This window comes from Lathyrus oleraceus, chromosome 3 (assembly GCF_024323335.1).
Source record: "Lathyrus oleraceus cultivar Zhongwan6 chromosome 3, CAAS_Psat_ZW6_1.0, whole genome shotgun sequence".
NCBI lineage: Eukaryota > Viridiplantae > Streptophyta > Magnoliopsida > Fabales > Fabaceae > Lathyrus > Lathyrus oleraceus.
The window spans coordinates 492,905,385-492,930,149 of record NC_066581.1 but is presented as its reverse complement, the minus strand read 5'-3'; the positions used below and the strand labels follow the sequence as shown (position 1 = coordinate 492,930,149).

The 24,765-nt window shown below is 33.8% G+C and overlaps 4 protein-coding genes and 2 long non-coding RNA genes across 6 annotated transcripts; 4 read left to right on the top strand and 2 right to left on the bottom strand.

Moving 5' to 3' along the window:
• Nucleotides 1–551: 551 nt before the first annotated feature.
• Nucleotides 552–24,765, bottom strand: LOC127131811 (pentatricopeptide repeat-containing protein At2g06000-like). The gene is made up of 4 exons (XM_051060712.1): nucleotides 24,646–24,765; nucleotides 9,315–9,474; nucleotides 845–1,725; nucleotides 552–742 (listed from the first exon to the last, which is right to left on the bottom strand). The coding sequence occupies exons 2-4, from the start codon at nucleotides 9,344–9,346 to the stop codon at nucleotides 552–554; spliced, it is 1,104 nt and encodes a 367-aa protein (XP_050916669.1). The 5' UTR covers nucleotides 9,347–9,474; nucleotides 24,646–24,765.
• On the top strand, nucleotides 3,246–4,311 carry LOC127128336 (uncharacterized). Its single transcript, XR_007805847.1, has 3 exons — nucleotides 3,246–3,451; nucleotides 3,526–3,622; nucleotides 3,954–4,311. It is a non-coding gene; the product is annotated as an uncharacterized LOC127128336 (long non-coding RNA).
• On the top strand, nucleotides 5,512–6,360 carry LOC127128337 (uncharacterized). Its single transcript, XR_007805848.1, has 3 exons — nucleotides 5,512–5,595; nucleotides 5,699–6,029; nucleotides 6,129–6,360. It is a non-coding gene; the product is annotated as an uncharacterized LOC127128337 (long non-coding RNA).
• On the top strand, nucleotides 13,047–13,946 carry LOC127128335 (GEM-like protein 7). Its single transcript, XM_051057592.1, has 3 exons — nucleotides 13,047–13,182; nucleotides 13,306–13,616; nucleotides 13,703–13,946. The coding sequence occupies exons 1-3, from the start codon at nucleotides 13,047–13,049 to the stop codon at nucleotides 13,874–13,876; spliced, it is 621 nt and encodes a 206-aa protein (XP_050913549.1). The 3' UTR covers nucleotides 13,877–13,946.
• Nucleotides 15,427–17,330, bottom strand: LOC127128333 (pentatricopeptide repeat-containing protein At2g06000). The gene has a single exon (XM_051057590.1). The coding sequence runs from the start codon at nucleotides 17,287–17,289 to the stop codon at nucleotides 15,724–15,726; it is 1,566 nt and encodes a 521-aa protein (XP_050913547.1). The 5' UTR covers nucleotides 17,290–17,330; the 3' UTR covers nucleotides 15,427–15,723.
• LOC127128334 (putative GEM-like protein 8) lies at nucleotides 20,634–21,533 on the top strand. The gene is made up of 3 exons (XM_051057591.1): nucleotides 20,634–20,769; nucleotides 20,893–21,203; nucleotides 21,290–21,533. Exons 1-3 carry the CDS (start codon nucleotides 20,634–20,636, stop codon nucleotides 21,461–21,463), a joined length of 621 nt encoding a protein of 206 aa, XP_050913548.1. The 3' UTR covers nucleotides 21,464–21,533.

Genomic DNA, 24,765 nt, shown 5'->3' with positions numbered 1-24,765 from the left:
TCTTCATTGATCTCTAGCTACTCTCTCCTCTAGCCAAAAGCTACCAGGCCAGAGCATGATATTGATAAGTTGGTGTGTTGAGCCCACTTAGACCCATGCCCCATATGAGAGTCCTAACATATATCGCCAACCTTTTATGCCTGGGGATTTCCTTCCTACCTTTTTTTAAATGTTTCTGTCAGCGCAAATTGTCATAATAATCTTCCTATGCTTTTACAGAATTTATAACATTCTATACTAGAAAATTTCAATGAGAAAGCATTCCATATTTCAGTCACTTTTATTTCTTTCAGGAAGAACTCGTTGTACTCTTTAGGTAATATGACTACAATTGAACAAGACTGTCAAATAAAACTGCATAGTAAAAAATGATGAATAGAGAGAAATAAATTAACAATCTCCAACAACATCAGCATAATCATGGGGAAATTGCCAATTCTGACACCCTTGTTGATAATCTAGAGAAAATATTGACATGCTGCTTGATGAGTGTATTTTCTCAAGAGAAAACAGTGGAAGGCAATGCCTAACCACTGATTTTCAGTAGCACTTTAATAAAGAGACTGTTGTATATATGAATTTGTGTTTTGACTCTTAAATACAGCTTCCTTAATGCGGGCAGCTTCACTAGGCATTCCAGACTTCAAAAGACATGAACTTAAAGTTCTAATAGTAACTTCATCTGGCGAACAACCGGTCCCCAACATCTTGTAAAAGATACCAATTGCTTCGGGTGCTCTTCCTTTCATATAATGACCAATAATAAGAATAGTAAATGTCAGTTTATCCGGTTTGCATTTCTTCTCCATATCTATGACAATTGCATTAGCTTCATCAACATTACCGGATTTGCAATATCCATCTATGACAGGATTGTAGATAAATGGTTGTGCAACAATGTCACTCTGATTCAACAGTCTCAAAAGCTCACGAGCTTCTTGTAGTCTATTGCTCCTGCACACAGCACTAATAAGAATAGAGAAAGTATACAAATTTGCAGAAACATTTCTCGCTTTCATTTCATTCCAAAGGTCCAAACCATAGTCCAACTGCCCAACTCGGCAATATCCATCAATTAACAAAGTGAAAGTAACAACATCAGGAGAACAACCATGAAAAAGCATCCTCTTATGCATTCCTAGTGCAGATGCCATGTCACCTGCCTTAACAAATCCATAGATAAGTGCATTAAAAGTAGCCACACTAGGCTTAGCTCCAGACGTAACCATTTCATTGAAAATAGAAGAAGCCTCCTTCATCTTACTCAATTTGCAATAAACCGATATCACAATCGTATAACTCAAAACATTAGGAGAAAACTCAGTTCGTAAACTAATCTCTCTCACTAAATCTCTTGCTCTATCTACCTCATTTATTCTACATAAACCATGTATAAGAGTATTATAACTAACAACATCAGGATAACAACCAAAACTTCTCATATCATTCAAAAACCTAAAAGCCTCATCGATTTCTCCAACAACGCAAAAACCTCGAATCAAGATATTGAATGTGAATATATCAATATCGAAATTGAATCTAACAAGCTCCCTAAACAAACTAACAGCATCATCTAACCTATTACATTTAACCAAAATGTTAAGAAAGTTATTATAAACAACAACATTTACATCAACCTTATTACACAAAGCTTCCCGAAGAAACTCCTTGGAAACATCAAACCTATCAACAAATGCAAAAGAAGAAACCAAAAATCCCAACAACCTACTATCAGGCAACAACCCATCAGCCCTCATAGAATGATAAACAAGTTTTGCTGAATCATGTTGATGTTGTTGACAAAGAGACCTTAAAAGAAAATTGTAAGTCCAAAATGAATAAGAAAGGTTCAAGCTTTGTTTAGTGAACTGGAAAAAGCTAAAACCTAATTGAGGATTGTTTAGTCTTTTGATAATTTGTAATGTAAGTGAAGGGGTTAAGTGGTTACTAACATAACGCGAAAATGTAGCGTCGGATGAGTTTGTGAATCAAAGAAAGAGCGTTGAAACGATTTTGACGAACCATGCTTCGAGTTTGTTGGGTTTAAGAGTGTGGTATTGGGTAACGAGGGCAGTATTCGAAATTCGAAAAGTGGTGAAGATGGAAGAAAATGTCATCAGCTTGTGAAGAGCGTGCTGTGAATGAGCGATTTGGGAAGAAAACGGCGTCGTTTCATCTGGAACGTCAGGAAGGGTTTTGAGATGGTTGATGGTGGAGGTGGAGGAGGGGTTCAGGGTAGAAGGAGGAGTTTGGATACTCAGCTTTGGAGGGCAAATTACTATCACTAGAACCTTCGTTATATGATATACACGTGCCACTTTAATAAAAATCAACGTTTCAGATTCTCTTGATTAAAAGAATGTTTGTAGTGTGATTTGTAGTTTGGTTTTTGTTTTTTTTTTCGAGCAAAAGGAGGCCTAAAGACAAATATTATAAAGGAACAACTCTATTTTTGGAAGAAAATTGTATCTTATATCTCTACAACTATCCTTATATCCCTATAATTTTTTTAAAATATCAATTTTATTCTTGATTATTTTTAACCTATTTTTCATTTCACTTTTAACTATTTAATTGAGATTTCCGAGAATTGCAATATTCAACCTCGTACCAGAACACATTAGAAAAGATTTTTGATATGTTTTTTTTCCTAGACCGGAACACTTTGTGGAAGATATCTGATTCAATGCATAACGTGTTCTGAAAGACTTACTTAAAGAGTTTTGGTTTAGTTTTAAAAAATACCGTTCCGGAACACTTAACATACACTACAATATTTTTCACTTTAGGCAACGGAATAATAGACCGCGGCTGAAAAACCGTTGTGTAAAAGGGGTTAAGCCGCACTTTTTTTTTGTTGACCAAATTTTAAATTTTAGATTTGAACCGTTGTCTATTAATTTTAGGCTACGATTTTACATGTGTGGCCTTAATATAACCGTCGCCTTTGCATCATAAGCAACAATTCTGGAGCGTGGGCGAAAGATAACTTTTGCTTGAATTTAAATAAGCTATAATAAATGTTACTTAAGATGGAGTTCGAACCCCCGACCTGTTGTACAATGCGTTTAAGAAAGCCTTTGAAATTTAATTATTTAGCATTTAAAAAAAAAGAAGAAAATCTAGATTCAAACTGATACTCTTTGGGATTACACACATCACCAATCCACTAAGTTATATATGTTTCAGTGATTACAATGTCCATTTAGTTTAATATAGAATATAATAATATTTTTAATTAAAATATAATTTTCACTTTTATCATAAATGAAACGTGAAATTAGGTTTCACTCTTTGAGATTAGGAACGCGAAATTAGGTTGTACTGTTATCAGAACAGAATTGTGTGCCGTCACTTTCTTCATAGTTCCTTTCATTCTCGCGAAAGATTTGTGCCCTAGCTTTCACTCGTTCATCTTCATTCTCTCATTCGTCATATTAGATTTTGAAAGGTATGCTACAATTTATCATGATTTATGTAGTGTTTGAGACTCATCCGTTTTAATTTCTTATTGCTTTTAACAAGTTTAATACCTACATGGTACATGGACTTCTCCAAACATCAAGAATTTTGTAAGGAGGTGATCAATGTTGGGGATATTTCTTCGATGAAATCAAAAGCAGTAAGTGTTTTCTATTGTTTTAATTTTCAGGTCTATCTCTAGACTTTGATGTGCTTTTTAATTTTTGTAGAGTTTCTATCAAAAATTTTGTCGGAAACCTCAAGGATGCAAAATAACATAATTACAGTAGATTATATAACTTTTTCTTGAGCGACTCTTAAATGAGTATGAACTCTAAAAGCTTTATAATCTTGTGATAATGTATTCATCATGTGGAATAAGTTGTGTTCATTCTTTGGAAAAGTAACTTATTTAGTTAGAATAAAGTAGTAGTTTAAGTCTTTAATTTAAAGGAATTGAATTTATTGCTTATCATGAAAATTGTGTGCAGGGTGGTGATGGAAGCACTTGGCTATTTATAATACTCTTTTGAATCCTTGTGATAGGATTATGGTTTTGGACCCACCTTCTAGTGTACATTTGAGTCATGGTTTTTATACTGATGGTGGGAAGAAGGTTTCTGCAGCATCTATTTTTTGAGGCTTTGTCTTATAAGGTTAATCTTTTGACTGGTTACAATGATTATGATAAACTTGAGGAGAAAGCAGGGGGATTATAGACCTGAAATTCTTATCCGTGGTGGTAGTTCTTATCCTATAGAATGGGAATATGGAAGGTTTAGAAAGATTTCTTTGGAGTTGTTTTCATGTGTGACATGGTTCGTATTAGTGGCCTTGTTGCTGCTAAGGTATGCTCATTGTACTTGAACTTGTTATGAATTTTCAATATAAGTTATAAATTTCAAATTATTATACAACGACTACAATTGATCTTTATCTCAATTGACTGGCTCTAATAATTAAAGTTAGGGGAAAATAATTAAGAGGTTAACTTTTGTTTGACGTATTGAAGTTATTATTTTTTCTCATCTGCTAATACTATAGAGTATTTAAAAGAGTGATTCACATCTCTAGGTATTTGAATCAATTACCCCTTCTCTCAATTCTTAATCCATTGATTACCAAGTTAATTGATAGAAATCAAAATTAAACTATGATAAAAAAACAGAGTAGAAATCATTAATATACATTTATTTTATAAAATTTGTGTTTGATAAATACTGGAAATGGACTTGTGTCTGGCAGAAACTAGAAACGGAATGGAAACTAAAATCCGTCCTCAGGCTGGCTACAGATGATGTTTGTAGACGGTTGACCAATATAACACTTACTTACATTTTAGATTGAAGGTGTATCTAGTGGTACACAACATAAAACATGTGAATATGTTAGCATTACCCAATAACTAATAATAAATAATGTCTCGAGACATGAACTTACTATACTGTCTACATTTTAGTTTTGCCTACCTACCTTCCTGCAATAGAATTTAGACAAATCTAGCATCACAAAAGTTATAATGCCAACTCATAAAGTTTATGCTGCTCATGAAAACCATATCAACCTTTACTTTTTTTGTTTTAATTTCCAAAGGGTTGGCCGATACCATGTCATATACACCATGAAATCTTGCTCCTTAAGATATATAAACTTTTCTCTAAGCCTTTAAAAATTAACCTTTTTTAAGTTTATTTTTTTAAAAGCTAATTTATATATATCCTCTTTATCATGTTTTCCTAAAAGCAACCAAACAATCCATGATGTCAAAATACTATCTTAAATAAAGTCCTTCAAGTTGCCATGTCAGTAGTGTCTTAATTACATCACCAAGATCATGGTTGAGTCATCCCACAAAAGGCTCAAGATTCCCTTCTTACTTTTCATCCCTTTAAATACTACCTCTTAACAATACAAAGGGACTGATCTAACCAAGTGAGCCTAGCTTCCTTGCAATCTACTTGCTAAACACAAAACACAAACCTTATTCATCATTCAACATGCAGACGTCACTGCTTCACGAGCTAGTTGTTGGACTTCCAATCATACACAAACAGTTTCAAAAATCGAATAACAAATACTTACTTGATTATGCTTCTCATCCATGTCAATATCCATCCCAACATCAAAGCAAAAGTAAGACTTTCATTTCCTTTCCAGACGGACGAATCACGATTATCTATTCTAATTTCATTAAGTATTGATGATTATACTTACATAGAGTGTTTCAATGTTTTAGGTAAAGGAAGTTGTAACCAGAAAAAGCGCAGCAGGATAGTAATTCTGAGATTTCAGTGAGACTGGGGACAAACATATCTGAAACTATAAAAAGGAAGTTGAGCTTAGGGACAAGAATTCTTCAAATGGGTGGAGTGGACAAAGTGTTCATGAAGTATTTTAGTGTGATAAAGGGAGAGAGGCTGTTGAAAGTTTGCCACTGTTATCTGTCGACCACATCTGGCCCTCTAGCTGGTCTCCTCTTCATCTCCACCGAAAAGGTTGCATTTTGCAGCGAGAGATCAATAAAAGTCTTTAATAAGAAAGGACAAATGTGTAGGATGCGCTATAAGGTAAGTCGTGAACAAACCTATTCATAGCTCTCAGTTTTCATATTCCAACATTTTGTTGAGATTCTTAAAGGTATATCTATGTACAGGTTTCCATTCTAGTGAAGAAGATAAAGAGTGTGAGGCAAAGTGAAGATGTTGAGAAGCCAAGACAGAAGTACATAAATATAACTACAGTTGACAATTTTGATTTCTGGCTAATGGGCGTATCAAAATATCATAAGACTTACAAATATCTGGAACAGGCAACTTCTCAAACTTAGATGAATATGAGATATAACTTACAAGAGATTATATGGCAACTGTAATTGAAGATATAACCAGTATGTTTAAAAGCTAACATTGAACCCTTAATATTCATAATGTTATATTCTTCTATAAATTTTTACATGGAAAACAACTCCATCAAGAAAAAATAGTCCACATATACTCTTTATACTTTTTGAAGTTGAATGTCCTTGTATTACTGAACATTGTGTGTTTTTGTAGGAGTTGGCTAAGAGTCTTGTACTCAATTCTTTGAAAATTGAAATTAATAGTACTCAATTTTGACACTAGAAGGGTGTAGAACTTTTGATTTGAGCTACTATTACAATCGATAAAATAGTTAATATCGTTTGGTATGTCCTATGCCTCTTTAGTATTTTTGTCATGTTGGGTTTCATTTGTTGGAGTTGGCTAGGAGCCTTGTACTCAATATTCTTCAAAATTTGAAACTAATAGTACTCAATTTTGATCCTAGGAGGATGTAGAACTTTAATTTAAGTTGCTACTATAATTGGTAAAATAGTCAACATTGTTTGGTATTGGATTTATTTTTCTGGAGTTGGCTAGGAGCCCTGTACTCAAAGTTCTTCAAAATTTGAAATTAATAAAACTCTATTTTGACAACAGGTGAGTGCATAACTTTGATTTGTGTTGCTCCTATAATTGGTTACTAAGATGGTTATGTTGGGAGAATATCATGATTTATGAATTTTTTTATGAGTGCAGATATGAGAGAAGACTGGTCCATGTTTCTAATCATAAGTTAGCCTATCTTTTTGTAGAAGATTCTCTATTTTTTTTTTTTTTACATTTTTCAACGTTTAGGCAACGGATTTTATGCGTTGCTTATTAAAAACTGTAGTCTTTTCATATGTGATATTTAAAGTAAACCGTGGTTTTTTTATAGTTGCAACAACGGTTATATTGTGTTGCTTAGTGAAAACCGCACTCTAAAAGTAGTCCTTAAACCGTAGCCTTTTGTATTTAAGGCGACGATGTTTAAATTCCGTAGGTAGAGGTTAAAAAACCGTCCCTAAAAGAATAGGCAACGGCCGTTTATTCCACGACTGGAAAATCGTTGCCTAAAGATTTAGGCTACGGTTTTAGGAGTTCTAGCCGCACTTTACTACCGTTGTCTAATAATTGAAAGAATTTGATAAGAATTTTGTGTACTGAAGTCTTTAAGAGAAGTTTTCTGGTCCACATAAACACTCGGAAGTCTTGAAGAGAAGTTATCTGGTTCACATAAACACCCGGAAGTCTTACAAGTTTAACGGTCCAATCCATTTGTAATACTCTTCATTGATCTCTAGCTACTCTCTCCTCTAGCCAAAAGCTACCAGGCCAGAGCATGATATTGATAAGTTGGTGTGTTGAGCCCACTTAGACCCATGCCCCATATGAGAGTCCTAACATATATCGCCAACCTTTTATGCCTGGGGATTTCCTTCCTACCTTTTTTTAAATGTTTTTGTCAGCGCAAATTGTCATAATAATCTTCCTATGCTTTTACAGAATTTATAACATTCTATACTAGAAAATTTCAATGAGAAAGCATTCCATATTTCAGTCACTTTTATTTCTTTCAGGAAGAACTCGTTGTACTCTTTAGGTAATATGACTACAATTGAACAAGACTGTCAAATAAAACTGCATAGTAAAAAATGATGAATAGAGAGAAATAAATTAACAATCTCCAACAACATCAGCATAATCATGGGGAAATTGCCAATTCTGACTCCCTTGTTGATAATCTAGAGAAAATATTGACATGCTGCTTGATGAGTGTATTTTATCAAGAGAAAACAGTGGAAGGCAATGCCTAACCACTAATTTTCAGTAGCACTTTAATAAAGAGACTGCTGCATATATGAATTTGTGTTTTGACTCTTAAATACAGCTTCCTTAATGCGGGCAGCTTCACTAGGCATTCCAGACTTCAAAAGACATGAACTTAAAGTTCTAATAGTAACTTCATCTGGCGAACAACCGGTCCCCAACATCTTGTAAAAGATACCAATTGCTTCGGGTGCTCTTCCTTTCATACAATGACCAATAATAAGAATAGTAAATGTCAGTTTATCCGGTTTGCATTTCTTCTCCATATCTATGACAATTGCATTAGCTTCATCAACATTACCGGATTTGCAATATCCATCTATGACAGGATTGTAGATAAATGCTTGTGCAACAATGTCACTCTGATTCAATAGTCTCAAAAGCTCACGAGCTTCTTGTAGTCTATTGCTCCTGCACACAACACTAATAAGAATAGAGAAAGTATACAAATTTGCAGAAACATTTCTCGCTTTCATTTCATTCCAAAGGTCCAAACCATAGTCCAACTGCCCAACTCGGCAATATCCATCAATTAACAAAGTGAAAGTAACAACATCAGGAGAACAACCATGAAAAAACATCCTCTTATGCATTCCTAGTGCAGATGCCATGTCACCTGCCTTAACAAATCCATAGATAAGTGCATTAAAAGCAGTCGCACTAGGCTTAGCTCCAGACGTAACCATTTCATTGAAAATAGAAGAAGCCTCCTTCATCTTACTGAATTTGCAATAACCCGATATCACAATCGTATAACTCAAAACATTAGGAGAAAACTCAGTTCTTAAACTAATCTCTCTCACAAAGTCTCTTGCTCTATCTACCTCATTTATTCTACATAAACCATGTATAAGAGTATTATAACTAACAACATCAGGATAACAACCAAAACTTCTCATATCATTCAAAAACCTAAAAGCCTCATCGATTTCTCCAACAACGCTAAAACCTCGAATCATGATATTGAATGTGAATATATCAATATCGAAATTGAATCTAACAAGCTCCCTAAACAAACTAACAGCATCATCTAACCTATTACATTTAACCAAAATGTTAAGAAAGTTATTATAAACAACAACATTTACATCAACCTTATTACACAAAGCTTCCCGAAGAAACTCCTTGGAAACATCAAACCTATAAACAAATGCAAAAGAAGAAACCAAAAATCCCAACAACCTACTATCAGGCAACAACCCATCAGCCCTCATAGAATGATAAACAAGTTTTGCTGAATCATGTTGATGTTGTTGACAAAGGGACCTTAAAAGAAAATTGTAAGTCCAAAATGAATAAGAAAGGTTCAAGCTTTGTTTAGTGAACTGGAAAAAGCTGAAACCTAATTGAGGATTGTTTAGTCTTTTGATTGTAATGTAAGTGAAGGGGTTAAGTGGTTACTAACATAACGCGAAAATGTAGCGTCGGATGAGTTTGTGAATCGAAGAAAGAGCGTTGAAACGATTTTGACGAACCATGCTTCGAGTTTGTTGGGTTTAAGAGTGTGGTATTGGGTAACGAGGGCAGTATTCGAAATTCGAAAAGTGGTGAAGATGGAAGAAAATGTCATCAGCTTGTGAAGAGCGTGCTGTGAATGAGCGATTTGGGAAGAAAACGGCGTCGTTTCATCTGGAACGTCAGGAAGGGTTTTGAGATGGTTGATGGTGGAGGTGGAGGAGGGGTTCAGGGTAGAAGGAGGAGTTTGGATACTCAGCTTTGGAGAGCAAATTACTATCACTAGAACCTTCGTTATATGATATACACGTGCCACTTTAATAAAAATCAACGTTTCAGATTCTCTTGATTAAAAGAATGTTTGTAGTGTGATTTGTAGTTTGGTTTTTGTTTTTTTTTTTCGAGCAAAAGGAGGCCTAAAGACAAATATTATAAAGGAACAACTCTATTTTTGGAAGAAAATTTTATCTTATATCTCTACAACTATCCTTATATCCCTATAATTTTTTTAAAATATCAATTTTATTCTTGATTATTTTTAACCAATTTTTCATTTCACTTTTAACTATTTAATTGAGATTTCCGAGAATTGCAATATTCAACCTCGTACCAGAACACATTAGAAAAGATTTTTGATATGTTTTTTTTCCTAGACCGGAACACTTTGTGGAAGATATCTGATTCAATGCATAACGTGTTCTGAAAGACTTACTTAAAGAGTTTTGGTTTAGTTTTAAAAAATACCGTTCCGGAACACTTAACATACACTACAATATTTTTCACTTTAGGCAACGGAATAATAGACCGCGGCTGAAAAACCGTTGTGTAAAAGGGGTTAAGCCGCACTTTTTTTTTGTTGACGAAATTTTAAATTTTAGATTTGAACCGTTGTCTATTAATTTTAGGCTACGATTTTACATGTGTGGCCTTAATATAACCGTCGCCTTTGCATCATAAGCAACAATTCTGGAGCGTGGGAGAAAGATAACTTTTGCTTGAATTTAAATAAGCTATAATAAACGTTACTTAAGATGGGGTTCGAACCCCCGACCTGTTGTACAATGCGTTTAAGCAAGCCTTTGAAATTTAATTATTCAGCATTTAAAAAAAAAGAAGAAAATCTAGATTCAAACTGATACTCTTTGGGATTACACACATCACCAATCCACTAAGTTATATATGTTTCAGTGATTACAATGTCCATTTAGTTTAATATAGAATATAATAATATTTTTAATTAAAATATAATTTTCACTTTTATCATAAATGAAACGTGAAATTAGGTTTCACTCTTTGAGATTAGGAACGCGAAATTAGGTTGTACTGTTATCAGAACAGAATTGTGTGCCGTCACTTTCTTCATAGTTCCTTTCATTCTCGCGAAAGATTTGTGCCCTAGCTTTCACTCGTTCATCTTCATTCTCTCATTCGTCATATTAGATTTTGAAAGGTATGCTACAATTTATCATGATTTATGTAGTGTTTGAGACTCATCCGTTTTAATTTCTTATTGCTTTTAACAAGTTTAATACCTACATGGTACATGGACTTCTCCAAACATCAAGAATTTTGTAAGGAGGTGATCAATGTTGGGGATATTTCTTCGATGAAATCAAAAGCAGTAAGTGTTTTCTATTGTTTTAATTTTCAAGTCTATCTCTAGACTTTGATGTGCTTTTTAATTTTTGTAGAGTTTCTATCAAAAATTTTGTCGGAAACCACAAGGATGCAAAATAACATAATTACAGTAGATTATATAACTTTTTCTTGAGCGACTCTTAAATGAGTATGAACTCTAAAAGCTTTATAATCTTGTGATAATGTATTCATCATGTGGAATAAGTTGTGTTCATTCTTTGGAAAAGTAACTTATTTAGTTAGAATAAAGTAGTAGTTTAAGTCTTTAATTTAAAGGAATTGAATTTATTGCTTATCATGAAAATTGTGTGCAGGGTGGTGATGGAAGCACTTGGCTATTTATAATACTCTTTTGAATCCTTGTGATAGGATTATGGTTTTGGACCCACCTTCTAGTGTACATTTGAGTCATGGTTTTTATACTGATGGTGGGAAGAAGGTTTCTGCAGCATCTATTTTTTGAGGCTTTGTCTTATAAGGTTAATCTTTTGACTGGTTACAATGATTATGATAAACTTGAGGAGAAAGCAGGGGGATTATAGACCTGAAATTCTTATCCGTGGTGGTAGTTCTTATCCTATAGAATGGGAATATGGAAGGTTTAGAAAGATTTCTTTGGAGTTGTTTTCATGTGTGACATGGTTCGTATTAGTGGCCTTGTTGCTGCTAAGGTATGCTCATTGTACTTGAACTTGTTATGAATTTTCAATATAAGTTATAAATTTCAAATTATTATACAACGACTACAATTGATCTTTATCTCAATTGACTGGCTCTAATAATTAAAGTTAGGGGAAAATAATTAAGAGGTTAACTTTTGTTTGACGTATTGAAGTTATTATTTTTTCTCATCTGCTAATACTATAGAGTATTTAAAAGAGTGATTCACATCTCTAGGTATTTGAATCAATTACCCCTTCTCTCAATTCTTAATCCATTGATTACCAAGTTAATTGATAGAAATCAAAATTAAACTATGATAAAAAAACAGAGTAGAAATCATTAATATACATTTATTTTATAAAATTTGTGTTTGATAAATACTGGAAATGGACTTGTGTCTGGCAGAAACTAGAAACGGAATGGAAACTAAAATCCGTCCTCAGGCTGGCTACAGATGATGTTTGTAGACGGTTGACCAATATAACACTTACTTACATTTTAGATTGAAGGTGTATCTAGTGGTACACAACATAAAACATGTGAATATGTTAGCATTACCCAATAACTAATAATAAATAATGTCTCGAGACATGAACTTACTATACTGTCTACATTTTAGTTTTGCCTACCTACCTTCCTGCAATAGAATTTAGACAAATCTAGCATCACAAAAGTTATAATGCCAACTCATAAAGTTTATGCTGCTCATGAAAACCATATCAACCTTTACTTTTTTTTGTTTTAATTTCCAAAGGGTTGGCCGACACCATGTCATATACACCATGAAATCTTGCTCCTTAAGATATATAAACTTTTCTCTAAGCCTTTAAAAATTAACCTTTTTTAAGTTTATTTTTTTAAAAGCTAATTTATATATATCCTCTTTATCATGTTTTCCTAAAAGCAACCAAACAATCCATGATGTCAAAATACTATCTTAAATAAAGTCCTTCAAGTTGCCATGTCAGTAGTGTCTTAATTACATCACCAAGATCATGGTTGAGTCATCCCACAAAAGGCTCAAGATTCCCTTCTTACTTTTCATCCCTTTAAATACTACCTCTTAACAATACAAAGGGACTGATCTAACCAAGTGAGCCTAGCTTCCTTGCAATCTACTTGCTAAACACAAAACACAAACCTTATTCATCATTCAACATGCAGACGTCACTGCTTCACGAGCTAGTTGTTGGAATTCCAATCATACACAAACAGTTTCAAAAATCGAATAACAAATACTTACTTGATTATGCTTCTCATCCATGTCAATATCCATCCCAACATCAAAGCAAAAGTAAGACTTTCATTTCCTTTCCAGACGGACGAATCACGATTATCTATTCTAATTTCATTAAGTATTGATGATTATACTTACATAGAGTGTTTCAATGTTTTAGGTAAAGGAAGTTGTAACCAGAAAAAGCGCAGCAGGATAGTAATTCTGAGATTTCAGTGAGACTGGGGACAAACATATCTGAAACTATAAAAAGGAAGTTGAGCTTAGGGACAAGAATTCTTCAAATGGGTGGAGTGGACAAAGTGTTCATGAAGTATTTTAGTGTGATAAAGGGAGAGAGGCTGTTGAAAGTTTGCCACTGTTATCTGTCGACCACATCTGGCCCTCTAGCTGGTCTCCTCTTCATCTCCACCGAAAAGGTTGCATTTTGCAGCGAGAGATCAATAAAAGTCTTTAATAAGAAAGGACAAATGTGTAGGATGCGCTATAAGGTAAGTCGTGAACAAACCTATTCATAGCTCTCAGTTTTCATATTCCAACATTTTGTTGAGATTCTTAAAGGTATATCTATGTACAGGTTTCCATTCTAGTGAAGAAGATAAAGAGTGTGAGGCAAAGTGAAGATGTTGAGAAGCCAAGACATAAGTACATAAATATAACTACAGTTGACAATTTTGATTTCTGGCTAATGGGCGTATCAAAATATCATAAGACTTACAAATATCTGGAACAGGCAACTTCTCAAACTTAGATGAATATGAGATATAACTTACAAGAGATTATATGGCAACTGTAATTGAAGATATAACCAGTATGTTTAAAAGCTAACATTGAACCCTTAATATTCATAATGTTATATTCTTCTATAAATTTTTACATGGAAAACAACTCCATCAAGAAAAAATAGTCCACATATACTCTTTATACTTTTTGAAGTTGAATGTCCTTGTATTACTGAACATTGTGTGTTTTTGTAGGAGTTGGCTAAGAGTCTTGTACTCAATTCTTTGAAAATTGAAATTAATAGTACTCAATTTTGACACTAGAAGGGTGTAGAACTTTTGATTTGAGCTACTATTACAATCGATAAAATAGTTAATATCGTTTGGTATGTCCTATGCCTCTTTAGTATTTTTGTCATGTTGGGTTTCATTTGTTGGAGTTGGCTAGGAGCCTTGTACTCAATATTCTTCGAAATTTGAAACTAATAGTACTCAATTTTGATCCTAGGAGGATGTAGAACTTTAATTTAAGTTGCTACTATAATCGGTAAAATAGTCAACATTGTTTGGTATTGGATTTATTTTTCTGGAGTTGGCTAGGAGCCCTGTACTCAAAGTTCTTCAAAATTTGAAATTAATAATACTCTATTTTGACAACAGGTGAGTGCATAACTTTGATTTGTGTTGCTCCTATAATTGGTTACTAAGATGGTTATGTTGGGAGAATATCATGATTTATGAATTTTTTTATGAGTGCAGATATGAGAGAAGACTGGTCCATGTTTCTAATCATAAGTTAGCCTATCTTTTTGTAGAAGATTCTCTATTTTTTTTTTACATTTTTCAACGTTTAGGCAACGGATTTTATGCGTTGCTTATTAAAAACTGTAGTCTTTTCATATGTGATATTTAAAGTAAACCGTGGTTTTTTTATAGTTGCAACAACGGTTATATTGTGTTGCTTAGTGAAAACCGCACTCTAAAAGTAGTCCTTAAACCGTAGCCTTTTGTATTTAAGGCGACGATGTTTAAATTCTGTGGGTAGAGGTTAAAAAACCGTCCCTAAAAGAATAGGCAACGGCCGTTTATTCCACGACTGGAAAATCGTTGCCTAAAGATTTAGGCTACGGTTTTAGGAGTTCTAGCCGCACTTTACTACCGTTGTCTAATAATTGAAAGAATTTGATAAGAATTTTGTGTACTGAAGTCTTTAAGAGAAGTTGTCTGGTCCAAATAAACACTCGGAAGTCTTGAAGAGAAGTTATCTGGTTCACATAAACACCCGGAAGTCTTACAAGTTTAACGGTCCAATCCATTTGTAATACTCTTCATTGATCTCTAGCTACTCTCTCCTCTAGCCAAAAGCTACCAGGCCAGAGCATGATATTGATAAGTTGGTGTGTTGAGCCCACTTAGACCCATGCCCCATATGAGAGTCCTAACATATATCGCCAACCTTTTATGCCTGGGGATTTCCTTCCTACCTTTTTTTAAATGTTTTTGTCAGCGCAAATTGTCATAATAATCTTCCTATGCTTTTACAAAATTTATAACATTCTATACTAGAAAATTTCAATGAGAAAGCATTCCATATTTCAGTCACTTTTATTTCTTTCAGGAAGAACTCGTTGTACTCTTTAGGTAATATGACTACAATTGAACAAGACTGTCAAATAAAACTGCATAGTAAAAAATGATGAATAGAGAGAAATAAATTAACAATCTCCAACAACATCAGCATAATCATGGGGAAATTGCCAATTCTGACTCCCTTGTTGATAATCTAGAGAAAATATTGACATGCTACTTGATGAGTGTATTTTCTCAAGAGAAAACAGTGGAAGGCAATGCCTAACCACTGATTTTCAGTAGCACTTTAATAAAGAGACTGCTGCATATATGAATTTGTGTTTTGACTCTTAAATACAGCTTCCTTAATGCGGGCAGCTTCACTAGGCATTCCAGACTTCAAAAGACATGAACTTAAAGTTCTAATAGTAACTTCATCTGGCGAACAACCGGTCCCCAACATCTTGTAAAAGATACCAATTGCTTCGGGTGCTCTTCCTTTCATACAATGACCAATAATAAGAATAGTAAATGTCAGTTTATCCGGTTTGCATTTCTTCTCCATATCTATGACAATTGCATTAGCTTCATCAACATTACCGGATTTGCAATATCCATCTATGACAGGATTGTAGATAAATGGTTGTGCAACAATGTCACTCTGATTCAACAGTCTCAAAAGCTCACGAGCTTCTTGTAGTCTATTGCTCCTGCACACAGCACTAATAAGAATAGAGAAAGTATACAAATTTGCAGAAACATTTCTCGCTTTCATTTCATTCCAAAGGTCCAAACCATAGTCCAACTGCCCAACTCGGCAATATCCATCAATTAACAAAGTGAAAGTAACAACATCAGGAGAACAACCATGAAAAAGCATCCTCTTATGCATTCCTAGTGCAGATGCCATGTCACCTGCCTTAACAAATCCATAGATAAGTGCATTAAAAGCAGCCGCACTAAGCTTAGCTCCAGACGTAACCATTTCATTGAAAATAGAAGAAGCCTCCTTCATCTTACTCAATTTGCAATAACCCGATATCACAATCGTATAACTCAAAACATTAGGAGAAAACTCAGTTCTTAAACTAATCTCTCTCACTAAGTCTCTTGCTCTATCTACCTCATTTATTCTACATAAACCATGTATAAGAGTATTATAACTAACAACATCAGGATAACAACCAAAACTTCTCATATCATTCAAAAACCTAAAAGCCTCATCGATTTCTCCAACAACGCAAAAACCTCGAATCAAGATATTGAATGTGAATATATCAATATCGAAATTGAATCTAACAAGCTCCCTAAACAAACTAACAGCATCATCTAACCTATTACATTTAACCAAAATGTTAAGAAAGTTATTATAAACAACAACATTTACATCAACCTTATTACACAAAGCTTCCCGAAGAAACTCCTTGGAAACATCAAACCTATCAACAAATGCAAAAGAAGAAACCAAAAATCCCAACAACCTACTATCAGGCAACAACCCATCAGCCCTCATAGAATGATAAACAAGTTTTGCTGAATCATGTTGATGTTGTTGACAAAGGGACCTTAAAAGAAAATTGTAAGTCCAAAATGAATAAGAAAGGTTCAAGCTTTGTTTAGTGAACTGGAAAAAGCTGAAACCTAATTGAGGATTGTTTAGTCTTTTGATAATTTGTAATGTAAGTGAAGGGGTTAAGTGGTTACTAACATAACGCGAAAATGTAGCGTAGGATGAGTTTGTGAATCGAAGAAAGAGCGTTGAAACGATTTTGACGAACCATGCTTCGAGTTTGTTGGGTTTAAGAGTGTGGTATTGGGTAACGAGGGAAGTATTCGAAATTCGAAAAGTGGTGAAGATGGAAGAAAATGTCATCAGCTTGTGAAGAGCGTGCTGTGAATGAGCGATTTGGGAAGAAAACGGCGTCGTTTCATCTGGAACGTCAGGAAGGGTTTTGAGATGGTTGATGGTGGAGGTGGAGGAGGGGTTCAGGGTAGAAGGAGGAGTTTGGATACTCAGCTTTGGAGAGCAAATTACTATCACTAGAACCTTCGTTATATGATATACACGTGCCACTTTAATAAAAATCAACGTTTCAGATTCTCTTGATTAAAAGAATGTTTGTAGTGTGATTTGTAGTTTGGTTTTTGTTTTTTTTTTTCGAGCAAAAGGAGGCCTAAAGACAAATATTATAAAGGAACAACTCTATTTTTGGAAGAAAATTTTATCTTATATCTCTACAACTATCCTTATATCCCTATAATTTTTTTAAAATATCAATTTTATTCTTGATTATTTTTAACCAATTTTTCATTTCACTTTTAACTATTTAATTGAGATTTCCGAGAATTGCAATATTCAACCTCGTACCAGAACACATTAGAAAAGATTTTTGATATGTTTTTTTTCCTAGACCGGAACACTTTGTGGAAGATATCTGATTCAATGCATAACGTGTTCTGAAAGACTTACTTAAAGAGTTTTGGTTTAGTTTTAAAAAATACCGTTCCGGAACACTTAACATACACTACAATATTTTTCACTTTAGGCAACGGAATAATAGACCGCGGCTGAAAAACCGTTGTGTAAAAGGGGTTAAGCCGCACTTTTTTTTTGTTGACGAAATTTTAAATTTTAGATTTGAACCGTTGTCTATTAATTTTAGGCTACGATTTTACATGTGTGGCCTTAATATAACCGTCGCCTTTGCATCATAAGCAACAATTCTGGAGCGTGGGAGAAAGATAACTTTTGCTTGAATTTAAATAAGCTATAATAAACGTTACTTAAGATGGGGTTCGAACCCCCGACCTGTTGTACAATGCGTTTAAGCAAGCCTTTGAAATTTAATTATTCAGCATTTAAAAAAAAAGAAGAAAATCTAGATTCAAACTGATACTCTTTGGGATTACACACATCACCAATCCACTAAGTTATATATGTTTCAGTGATTACAATGTCCATTTAGTTTAATATAGAATATAATAATATTTTTAATTAAAATATAATTTTCACTTTTATCATAAATGAAACGTGAAATTAGGTTTCACTCTTTGAGATTAGGAACGCGAAATTAGGTTGTACTGTTATCAGAACAGAATTGTGTGCCGTCACTTTCTTCATAGTTCCTTTCATTCTCGCGAAAGATTTGTGCCCTAGCTTTCACTCGTTCATCTTCATTCTCTCATTCGTCATATTAGATTTTGAAAGGTATGCTACAATTTATCATGATTTATGTAGTGTTTGAGACTCATCCGTTTTAATTTCTTATTGCTTTTAACAAGTTTAATACCTACATGGTACATGGACTTCTCCAAACATCAAGAATTTTGTAAGGAGGTGATCAATGTTGGGGATATTTCTTCGATGAAATCAAAAGCAGTAAGTGTTTTCTATTGTTTTAATTTTCAGGTCTATCTCTAGACTTTGATGTGCTTTTTAATTTTTGTAGAGTTTCTATCAAAAAATTTATCGGAAACCTCAAGGATGCAAAAGAACATAATTACAGTAGATTATATAACTTTTTCTTGAGCGACTCTTAAATGAGTATGAACTCTAAAAGCTTTATAATCTTGTGATAATGTATTCATCATGTGGAATAAGTTGTGTTCATTCTTTGGAAAAGTAACTTATTTAGTTAGAATAAAGTAGTAGTTTAAGTCTTTAATTTAAAGGAATTGAATTTATTGCTTATCATGAAAATTGTGTGCAGGGTGGTGATGGAAGCACTTGGCTATTTATAATACTCTTTTGAATCCTTGTGATAGGATTATGGTTTTGGACCCACCTTCTAGTGTACATTTGAGTCATGGTTTTTATACTGATGGTGGGAAGAAGGTTTCTGCAGCATCTATTTTTTGAGGCTTTGTCTTATAAGGTTAATCTTTTGACTGGTTACAATGATTATGATAAACTTGAGGAGAAAGCAGGGGGATTATAGACCTGAAATTCTTATCCGTGGTGGTAGTTCTTATCCTATAGAATGGGAATATGGAAGGTTTAGAAAGATTTCTTTGGAGTTGTTTTCATGTGTGACATGGTTCGTATTAGTGGCCTTGTTGCTGCTAAGGTATGCTCATTGTACTTGAACTTGTTATGAATTTTCAATATAAGTTATAAATTTCAAATTATTATACAACGACTACAATTGATCTTTATCTCAATTGACTGGCTCTAATAATTAAAGTTAGGGGAAAATAATTAAGAGGTTAACTTTTGTTTGACGTATTGAAGTTATTATTTTTTCTCATCTGCTAATACTATAGAGTATTTAAAAGAGTGATTCACATCTCTAGGTATTTGAATCAATTACCCCTTCTCTCAATTCTTAATCCATTGATTACCAAGTTAATTGATAGAAATCAAAATTAAACTATGATAAAAAAACAGAGTAGAAATCATTAATATAAATTTATTTTATAAAATTTGTGTTTGATAAATACTGGAAATGGACTTGTGTCTGGCAGAAACTAGAAACGGAATGGAAACTAAAATCCGTCCTCAGGCTGGCTACAGATGATGTTTGTAGATGGTTGACCAATATAACACTTACTTACATTTTAGATTGAAGGTGTATCTAGTGGTACACAACATAAAACATGTGAATATGTTAGCATTACCCAATAACTAATAATAAATAATGTCTCGAGACATGAACTTACTACACTGTCTACATTTTAGTTTTGCCTACCTACCTTCCTGCAATAGAATTTAGACAAATCTAGCATCACAAAAGTTATAATGCCAACTCATAAAGTTTATGCTGCTCATGAAAACCATATCAACCTTTACTTTTTTTTGTTTTAATTTCCAAAGGGTTGGCCGACACCATGTCATATACACCATGAAATCTTGCTCCTTAAGATATATAAACTTTTCTCTAAGCCTTTAAAAATTAACCTTTTTTAAGTTTATTTTTTTAAAAGCTAATTTATATATATCCTCTTTATCATGTTTTCCTAAAAGCAACCAAACAATCCATGATGTCAAAATACTATCTTAAATAAAGTCCTTCAAGTTGCCATGTCAGTAGTGTCTTAATTACATCACCAAGATCATGGTTGAGTCATCCCACAAAAGGCTCAAGATTCCCTTCTTACTTTTCATCCCTTTAAATACTACCTCTTAACAATACAAAGGGACTGATCTAACCAAGTGAGCCTAGCTTCCTTGCAATCTACTTGCTAAACACAAAACACAAACCTTATTCATCATTCAACATGCAGACCTCACTGCTTCACGGACTAGTTGTTGGAATTCCAATCATACACAAACAGTTTCAAAAATCGAATAACAAATACTTACTTGATTATGCTTCTCATCCATGTCAATATCCATCCCAACATCAAAGCAAAAGTAAGACTTTCATTTCCTTTCCAGACGGACGAATCACGATTATCTATTCTAATTTCATTAAGTATTGATGATTATACTTACATAGAGTGTTTCAATGTTTTAGGTAAAGGAAGTTGTAACCAGAAAAAGAGCAGCAGGATAGTAATTCTGAGATTTCAGTGAGACTGGGGACAAACATATCTGAAACTATAAAAAGGAAGTTGAGCTTAGGGACAAGAATTCTTCAAATGGGTGGAGTGGACAAAGTGTTCATGAAGTATTTTAGTGTGATAAAGGGAGAGAGGTTGTTGAAAGTTTTCCACTGTTATCTGTCGACCACATCTGGCCCTCTAGCTGGTCTCCTCTTCATCTCCACCGAAAAGGTTGCATTTTGCAGCGAGAGATCAATAAAAGTCTTTAATAAGAAAGGACAAATGTGTAGGATGCGCTATAAGGTAAGTCGTGAACAAACCTATTCATAGCTCTCAGTTTTCATATTCCAACATTTTGTTGAGATTCTTAAAGGTATATCTATGTACAGGTTTCCATTCCAGTGAAGAAGATAAAGAGTGTGAGGCAAAGTGAAGATGTTGAGAAGCCAAGACATAAGTACATAAATATAACTACAGTTGACAATTTTGATTTCTGGCTAATGGGCGTATCAAAATATCATAAGACTTACAAATATCTGGAACAGGCAACTTCTCAAACTTAGATGAATATGAGATATAACTTACAAGAGATTATATGGCAACTGTAATTGAAGATATAACCAGTATGTTTAAAAGCTAACATTGAACCCTTAATATTCATAATGTTATATTCTTCTATAAATTTTTACATGGAAAACAACTCCATCAAGAAAAAATAGTCCACATATACTCTTTATACTTTTTGAAGTTGAATGTCCTTGTATTACTGAACATTGTGTGTTTTTGTAGGAGTTGGCTAAGAGTCTTGTACTCAATTCTTTAAAAATTGAAATTAATAGTACTCAATTTTGACACTAGAAGGGTGTAGAACTTTTGATTTGAGCTACTATTACAATCGATAAAATAGTTAATATCGTTTGGTATGTCCTATGCCTCTTTAGTATTTTTGTCATGTTGGGTTTCATTTGTTGGAGTTGGCTAGGAGCCTTGTACTCAATATTCTTCGAAATTTGAAACTAATAGTACTCAATTTTGATCCTAGGAGGATGTAGAACTTTAATTTAAGTTTCTACTATAATTGGTAAAATAGTCAACATTGTTTGGTATTGGATTTATTTTTCTGGAGTTGGCTAGGAGCCCTGTACTCAAAGTTCTTCAAAATTTGAAATTAATAATACTCTATTTTGACAACAGGTGAGTGCATAACTTTGATTTGTGTTGCTCCTATAATTGGTTACTAAGATGGTTATGTTGGGAGAATATCATGATTTATGAATTTTTTTATGAGTGCAGATATGAGAGAAGACTGATCCATGTTTCTAATCATAAGTTAGCCTATCTTTTTGTAGAAGATTCTCTATTTTTTTTTTTACATTTTTCAACGTTTAGGCAACGGATTTTATGCGTTGCTTATTAAAAACTGTAGTCTTTTCATATGTGATATTTAAAGTAAACCGTGGTTTTTTTATAGTTGCAACAACGGTTATATTGTGTTGCTTAGTGAAAACCGCACTCTAAAAGTAGTCCTTAAACCGTAGCCTTTTGTATTTAAGGCGACAATGTTTAAATTCCGTGAGTAGAGGTTAAAAAACCGTCCCTAAAAGAATAGGCAACGGCCGTTTATTCCACGACTGGAAAATCGTTGCCTAAAGATTTAGGCTACGGTTTTAGGAGTTCTAGCCGCACTTTACTACCGTTGTCTAATAATTGAAAGAATTTGATAAGAATTTTGTGTACTGAAGTCTTTAAGAGAAGTTGTCTGGTCCACATAAACACTCGGAAGTCTTGAAGAGAAGTTATCTGGTTCACATAAACACCCGGAAGTCTTACAAGTTTAACGGTCCAATCCATTTGTAATACTCTTCATTGATCTCTAGCTACTCTCTCCTCTAGCCAAAAGCTACCAGGCCAGAGCATGATATTGATAAGTTGGTGTGTTGAGCCCACTTAGACCCATGCCCCATATGAGAGTCCTAACATATATCGCCAACCTTTTATGCCTGGGGATTTCATTCCTACCTTTTTTTAAATGTTTTTGTCAGCGCAAATTGTCATAATAATCTTCCTATGCTTTTACAGAATTTATAACATTCTATACTAGAAAATTTCAATGAGAAAGTATTCCATATTTCAGTCACTTTTATTTCTTTCAGGAAGAACTCGTTGTAATCTTTAGGTAATATGACTACAATTGAACAAGACTGTCAAATAAAACTGCATAGTAAAAAATGATGAATAGAGAGAAATAAATTAACAATCTCTAACAACATCAGCATAATCATGGGGAAATTGCCAATTCTGACTCCCTTGTTGATAATCTAGAGAAAATATTGACATGCTGCTTGATGAGTGTATTTTCTCAAGAGAAAACAGTGGAAGGCAATGCCTAACCACTGATTTTCAGTAGCACTTTAATAAAGAGACTGTTGCATATATGAATTTGTGTTTTGACTCTTAAATACAGCTTCCTTAATGCGGGCAGCTTCACTAGGCATTCCAGACTTCAAAAGACATGAACTTAAAGTTCTAATAGTAACTTCATCTGGCGAACAACCGGTCCCCAACATCTTGTAAAAGATACCAATTGCTTCGGGTGCTCTTCCTTTCATACAATGACCAATAATAAGAATAGTAAATGTCAGTTTATCCGGTTTTCATTTCTTCTCCATATCTATGACAATTGCATTAGCTTCATCAACATTACCGGATTTGCAATATCCATCTATGACAGGATTGTAGATAAATGGTTGTGCAACAATGTCACTCTGATTCAACAGTCTCAAAATCTCACGAGCTTCCTGTAGTCTATTGCTCCTGCACACAGCACTAATAAGAATAGAGAAAGTATACAAATTTGCAGAAACATTTCTCGCTTTCATTTCATTCCAAAGGTCCAAACCATAGTCCAACTGCCCAACTCGGCAATATCCATCAATTAACCAAGTGAAAGTAACAACATCAGGAGAACAACCATGAAAAAGCATCCTCTTATGCATTCCTAGTGCAGATGCCATGTCACCTGCCTTAACAAATCCATAGATAAGTGCATTAAAAGCAGCCGCACTAGGCTTAGCTCCAGACGTAACCATTTCATTGAAAATAGAAGAAGCCTCCTTCATCTTACTCAATTTGCAATAACCCGATATCACAATCGTATAAGTCAAAACATTAGGAGAAAACTCAGTTCTTAAACTAAGATCTCTCACTAAATCTCTTGCTCTATCTACCTCATTTATTCTACATAAACCATGTATAAGAGTATTATAACTAACAACATCAGGATAACAACCAAAACTTCTCATATCATTCAAAAACCTAAAAGCCTCATCGATTTCTCCAACAACGCAAAAACCTCGAATCAAGATATTGAATGTGAATATATCAATATCGAAATTGAATCTAACAAGCTCCCTAAACAAACTAACAGCATCATCTAACCTATTACATTTAACCAAAATGTTAAGAAAGTTATTATAAACAACAACATTTACATCAACCTTATTACACAAAGCTTCCCGAAGAAACTCCTTGGAAACATCAAACCTATCAACAAATGCAAAAGAAGAAACCAAAAATCCCAACAACCTACTATCAGGCAACAACCCATCAGCCCTCATAGAATGATAAACAAGTTTTGCTGAATCATGTTGATGTTGTTGACAAAGAGACCTTAAAAGAAAATTGTAAGTCCAAAATGAATAAGAAAGGTTCAAGCTTTGTTTAGTGAACTGGAAAAAGCTGAAACCTAATTGAGGATTGTTTAGTCTTTTGATAATTTGTAATGTAAGTGAAGGGGTTAAGTGGTTACTAACATAACGCGAAAATGTAGCGTCGGATGAGTTGGTGAATCGAAGAAAGAGCGTTG